Genomic DNA, 6092 nt, shown 5'->3' with positions numbered 1-6092 from the left:
TGAGATGATGTCATCACTCTGTTGAAGGTTGTGTCTCAGGAACATGTGAAGAACAGACGATGTGAGATGAGTCCAATGTTTTTAGTGTGTTCCTGGAGGAATGTCCTTATATGACCAAACCATTGTTTTAGTGGTGACATCACTGCACACACATACAGATGCTCAGAGCTGGAGTTTATCAGTGATGTCAGCTCAGAGGCAGCCGTGAGAGTGTTTGCTGGCGTCGCCAAGCTCTTTAGCTCTTCAGTTATTCTGGGAATTCCCACGAATGTCGAACTCCTCCACTCTGTATCTGAACACTGGGAGGCTGGAATTCTCTGCTCTGATAACAGACTCCGAGGACAGGAGACTGAGCAGGGAGGGGGTGTGCGGGGTGGTTGGCCCTGTTCTATAAACAGAAAGTGAAAGTCTTTTGTGTTGTTGTTGTTTTAAATTTAAATTAAAAGCCAGTGTGTCTCAGGAAGTGGAGAAAGAAAAAAAAAACTGTTCACGCAGACAACTTTCTTCAACGTCCTGTTTGAGTCAGAGATCCTTATGTTGAGTATGTTAATGAACAGTGGTTAGTTAGCTCTTAGCAGGTAGCAATAGAGGGATAGAAGGTCACATTGTTTAGGATGTGTTAAAAAACCTGACCAGTTCCTGTGGCTATTAAAGAACGTTGAGAGTGTACGGTTAGTTTCATTCAAAATGCACAGTCATCCAGTGTCATCAGCTAAAGTCCAAACAGACAGAGCTGCACTGCTGTTTGAGAAATTTCCAGCTTGTCTCACAGCTACCAAACACTACGCAGAGGACTGAACATTATTCTAATCTACAGGGAGGTTGTTAATCACCTCCAGTTGTTGATGTTTCATGCAGATGTTCTGTTACAGCCACTCTCTACACAATCCTTATTTTGATCTCTGTTCTTCTTCCTTTCACTGCTGCCTGGCTAAGGTGGATATGTTCTCCTATGGCATGGTTTTGTACGAGCTGTTGTCAGGGCGACGGCCAGCGTTGGGTCAGCACCAGCTTCAGATAGCTAAGAAGCTCTCCAAGGGTGTACGACCAGCCCTCGGCAATCCAGAGGAAGTCCAGTTCCACTGCCTTCACCGGATGCTGACTGAATGCTGGGACACTAAGCCTGAGCGGGTGAGAAGCTGTCCACACATGACCCCCACTCAGGACACACCAAGGTCTGTAGGATGGATGTGTCGGCTTCAGCTCACACTGAGGCCGAGGCTCGTCTCTGTCAGTACAAACATGATTTCTTTTAATCAGCTGTACCCCAGTGACACTACTGCATATGACCACAAGAGGCTGCAGTAAACCATTTTCTCCATGGACTTTTCTATGGAGATTTTATATTTAAGTCCAAACAACATGAGTAAACAAACTGACACCAGATGATGACATGGACACGGAGGAGGATTTTCACTTCCTGTTATTGGGTTTTGTTGTGTAATTCATTCCATCAGTTTCCCACAGCTCCCCCTACTGGACCTTCAACTCCACAGTCCAACTCCTGTAACTCATTTGATTAACGGTCTGTGGTACTGGCCAGGACTCGACTGGTCCTTAGTACAAAAAAAGTTGGGGGCCACTGGTCTACTGGACACTTGGCTTAGATTTGAGGACTTTTGACTCTGTGTCCAAAAACCTTTTTCAGTTGGACCTGACTGCTGGGTCCAGGTCTGGATTGCTGCTTTGTTTGACCATAAAGAGTTATTATGAAGACGGCATCACAGTCACTGGACCACTCCAGGTTCTGGACTTCCTGTAGGACCAGAGACCTGGATGACTTGTTTCTGTCTTTGGTCTTTCGTCCACAGAGGCCTCTGGCCCTGCAGTGTGTGCGGCAGATGCAGGACCCCAGCTTCCCTTGTCTCAGGTACGTCCTGTCATGTGACATCCACTCTCAGCTCTTCCTGTCGGAGCTGCAGGGACACAGCGCCGTCTTCTGGAGCTACGACAAGGACGGCCGGTGAGTTTCGACTCAACAGTACGACAAGGACGGCCGGTGAGTTTCGAATTTTGGATATGTAGTTGAGGTGACAGGTTAGAAATGACCCAACAGTCAGCGTGTGTGTGTGTGTGTGGAAAGGAACTACAGTGTGATCAACGTCCAGAAGGCTCAGATGGAGGTGAAGAGGATGTCCTGTCCAGGAGGACGGATCAGCTGTCAGATGAAGACCGCCACCACTCTCTGGATCGCCACTGAGGTACTGCACTGTACACGGAGGCTTGTGTCCATGTATGTGAGCAGTGGTCCAGGAGTTGGACTGAATGTTGGTACTGGTTGGTTTTGGTTCTTTTTATGGATTTATTTCTAGTGAAAAGACACTTCAGATATTTAGCTAATTCAGAGTTTAAATCTTAGCCATCAGTTTAACCTTAACCACACTAAGGTTTTAGTTGTTGGTTGTTGGAAGGAAAAACTTCAGCCGAAATAAAAACATTTCAGACTTTTAGAATCTGTTCCACATAGTGTTTTAAAAGTTCCTTGAAGACCTGGAGGATTATGGACTGCAGCTGAGGGACTTGTTCTGCTGTGTTTTTGCCGTGACAGGAACAGGAAGTGTTCATCTACAGTCTGAAGGACATGTGTCCACTCAGTCAACCACAGAAACACTTCTGCTGTCCAGCCATGGTCACCTGTCTGTTTCCTGTTCCTGCTCCACAACAGGTCTACACACCTACACACACACACACACACACACACAGCAACCCCCCAAGCCCTCCGTCCCCTATCACTCTAGTTTCTGGTAACAGCTGGATCCACTTCAAAGGTAACCAGTGAGATTGAGTAACGACTGGAAGCTAAGCTGCAGGTCAGAGGTCAGAGGTCACACACTGTTAAAGTGTATGACTTTCTTTAGTGTTACACACTGTTTTATGGTCAGTCAACTGTCGTGGTGGTTCTCCTGCACCAGTGACGTTGACGTATGATGAACATAAACAAACAGAATGAGTGACTGGAGATGAAGGTGTTCACAGAAACACAGACATGTTTACGACCAGAGTTGGAGTGAAGTTTTCTTCATGTTTATTCATCACTGACCTGTGAATCACATGACACCACTTTATTAAATCAGGCTCTGATTGGCTAGTTATGTTGTTAAAAGGTTCTGAGACAGTTTAAAATTGAAATTAATTTAATAATTTAAAAGATCCTTCAGTCCTCCATCACAGACGTTCTTCTGAATTATGAAAACATTTTCATCTGTCTGTGTGCTGTCCTGGTCCACCAGAGTCTGGACAGAGTGTTTGCTGGGATGTCTGATGGTCTGGTGACTGTCTACAGTCTGTTGGACCACCTGCCTCTGGACGGAGAAACCTACCTGTGTTCACACACACTCAACAAAACGACCTTTGGTCTGAAGGACTCCGATCCCAGACAGAGACCGTTTGCTGTTAAGACCATGGCTGTGGTCAGTGGAGGGTCTCAGGTGAGTCAGAACCGAGCCAGGTTAGACCCGCTGTCCTCACTGGCAGCCCAAGAAGTTAGTACCGAAACCAGAGCTCCACGTGGCTTTGGTCCCATCTCAGTTTCACACTCTTGACCTACGGGTTCCACTGACCAACAGTCCCTGTGTTCTACAGCTGTGGTTCTCCAACGGTCCTGGAGTTCTGGTGGTCGACTCACTCAGCCTCAAGGCTCTTCAGCGTTTAGATCCATATGAGCTGCCGTCCACGGTGGTGTCCATGGCAACCAGCTTCAGTCTGTGGGGGGAGGAGTCAGTGTGGCTGCTGGACGACCACACCAACACCATGCTGCTGTACCACGCTGCCTCCTTTCAGATTTGTGCCAAGTACTGGTGAGTGGACCAGGGAAGGTCCAGATGGGTGCCTTTTCTCATATACAGTGTTCCCTCTCTATATCGCGATTCTCCTTTCAGTCCCTCAGTACATCCTTTTTTTTATTCTGATCTCGTGAGAGTTTCGCTGTATTGCAGCGAAATATACAGTGTTCTATAATAATGGTAATGGTAAATATTTTTTTAATTTCCAATTTTTTTATTTTCATGATACATTTTTTTTACCATCTTTATACTTGTGTCAGAGCAGTCTTTGTGACAGTGAGTCACCATAGTCAGAACTCGGGTCAGAAGATTTCTGATTGGTCGTTTACTTCTTGTTCAGCTGCGGGGACAGTAACCCTCTCAGAGACGTCTTCACTGTCCAGCGTCCAACAGCAATCACCGCAGTGACAACCAGTGACCTGAGGAGCTCCAGTGAGGTGGAGGACGTAGGACAGATGAGTGGAGAGGTGACCCTGATCTACAGTCAGGAGGCCGGGACTCAGATCATCCAGCACCAGGACTCACTGACGGACTACTGCTCCATCTCCTCCAGCTGCTCCTTCTCCTCAACCACCGCCACCTCAGAGCCACCGTCCATGGACTATCTCAGTGACGGCACGCCCAGACCGCTACAGTCATCGCCACATTTACAAGTACAGTCACAAGTACAGTCGGAGCAGGAGACGCTGAGCAGCAGCCAGAACCAGGAGGAGTCCATCAGTCCTGACCTGGACTCTGTGGAGATTCTGTCTGACGTAGGCTCTGAGCTGCAGGCCTTCACTGTCCTGCCTGTCAGTGGGTCTCTGTGGATCCCTAGGTACTCACACTCACACACTCACACACACACACACACACACACACACTCTGATCCAATTCTCCAAACATCATTACCTTCCTTCCATCATCTGTTAAGACCATCAGTGACATCACATCACTGAGGAGGTTCGTCCAACACTGTTTCCTCTGATATAGGAATGTTGTGGGTTCCACAGTGTAGTGGTTAGCGTGCCTGCCTTGGAAGCAGAGAGTCCTGGGTTTGATTCCCAGAGGAACCAAATGGAAGTCACTTTGGATAAAAGTGTCTGCTAAATGTAATGTAATATTTTACTGTTTAGTGACTTTAGTTTATAATGACCTCAATGACACAAACTCATCACACGAGGCAGCAGCAGACCAGCTCAATTATCAAATGAATCACTGAACAATGTATGAAGATCATTACCACTGGGGGTGTAACTGCTCACCTGCTTACTGTAAGGCAGGAGTAACACTGACATCACCTCCTACTTTTCTTTATCTTGCAGGCGAGGAGGTGACATGATGGTCATCGATTTGCAGTCACATGGTGATCAGCTGACAGGGCGTGTCATCGCGGTCCTCAGCCCCCCTTGTTTGTCTGCAGGGTAAGGTCTTCTCCTTCACTGCAGTAAAACAAACTTCAACGCATCAGAATTTAAGTGTCAGATTATAATCTCAGCTCTACCTGGGGGTATGGGGGGGGGGGGGGTAATCTATAGTATTTCACTGGCAAAGTCAGAACTCCTCAGAACATTCTGTCTCAGACTTCCAGACTGGTTGAAACACTTTCTCTCCAAGTTTCAACGTACAGCAGCTGGGGTCTTTCATCGTCTGTCGGTGCTGATGATGGACCTGGTTCTCGGGGACATGAAAGTTACTCGCTGACTTCCAGCATTTCCTTCCACCTGCGTTCAGGAATCACTTTAATCTCTCTGTAAACCCTGAGAGGCCGGGACGCAGCAGAGAGCTGTGTTTGTTTCTGTCGCTGCAGCATCAGTGGTGGAGGGGGTTGAGGGGGACCGTCATCATCAGCTTAGGCTGCTTCACTGCTAGTCTGTAATTATTTCTGTGAAGGCGCAGCAGCTGCTCATCTGGAGGAAAAAGAAGCTCCTGTGTGTGTGTGTGTGTGTGTGTGTGTGTGTGTGTGTGTGAGAGAGACGCTTCAAAGGGGGCGGAGCCTGCTGCACCTTTTAGCAACAAGTAATAAAAGCAGCAGCGAACATCAGGGGCCTTAATAAGCAGCTGCTGCACCTGTGAGACCAGAGGTCATCGGGTCATCAGGCCTGAAGGTCTGAAGGTCTGGTCATTGAAGTCCAGATCTGTTATGACTCAGCAGTTAGATATTATTACACATGTAATTACAGCAGTCACCAGTAGAGTTAACGACAAAGTACACAAGCCTGGAGGAGTCAGTCTGAAGGAAACGCTGAATAATCATTGGGACAGTGGACACAGACAGACGTCCACTGAAGACCTGCTGGGTCCACAGCCTGTCTTCTCAGAACCTGAACA

The 6092-nt window shown here is 47.5% G+C and overlaps 2 protein-coding genes across 3 annotated transcripts in view; both read left to right on the top strand.

Annotated features, from left to right (window-relative positions):
- lrrk1 (leucine-rich repeat kinase 1) overlaps window positions 1–6092 on the top strand; it is a 34874-nt gene that overhangs the window by 25817 nt on the left and 2965 nt on the right. The window contains exons 33-36 of one of the 2 annotated variants that reach the window (XM_008310434.3): window positions 3231–3428; window positions 3583–3797; window positions 4123–4599; window positions 5087–5185. In XM_008310434.3, the coding sequence (XP_008308656.1) occupies window positions 3231–3428; window positions 3583–3797; window positions 4123–4599; window positions 5087–5185 (989 nt within the window). Of the gene's footprint in view, window positions 1–2966; window positions 3429–3582; window positions 3798–4122; window positions 4600–5086; window positions 5186–6092 lie in introns of those variants that run through there. The other variant, XR_003049703.1, reaches the window with a different exon arrangement.
- Window positions 838–2968, top strand: LOC107988593 (leucine-rich repeat serine/threonine-protein kinase 1-like). The gene is made up of 4 exons (XM_017032556.2): window positions 838–1131; window positions 1812–1963; window positions 2084–2201; window positions 2549–2968. Exons 1-4 carry the CDS (start codon window positions 853–855, stop codon window positions 2777–2779), a joined length of 780 nt encoding a protein of 259 aa, XP_016888045.1. The 5' UTR covers window positions 838–852; the 3' UTR covers window positions 2780–2968.

The sequence above is a fragment of the Cynoglossus semilaevis genome, chromosome 5 (assembly GCF_000523025.1).
Source record: "Cynoglossus semilaevis isolate Cse_v1.0 chromosome 5, Cse_v1.0, whole genome shotgun sequence".
NCBI classification, from domain to species: Eukaryota; Metazoa; Chordata; class Actinopteri; order Pleuronectiformes; family Cynoglossidae; genus Cynoglossus; species Cynoglossus semilaevis.
The sequence above is the reverse complement of the archived record's forward strand: the minus strand, read 5'-3'. Positions and strand labels throughout refer to the sequence as shown.

What these genes read in the sequence shown, in the direction of transcription:
- LOC107988593 (XM_017032556.2), top strand. Translation starts at nt 853, where the DNA reads ATGCAGATGTTCTGTTACAGCCACTCTCTACACAATCCTTATTTTGAT. An exon ending in GGGACACTAAGCCTGAGCGG is followed by an intron (nt 1,132 to 1,811) that starts GTGAGAAGCTGT and finishes TTTCGTCCACAG; the next exon opens with AGGCCTCTGGCCCTGCAGTG. An exon ending in CTCTCTGGATCGCCACTGAG is followed by an intron (nt 2,202 to 2,548) that starts GTACTGCACTGT and finishes TTGCCGTGACAG; the next exon opens with GAACAGGAAGTGTTCATCTA.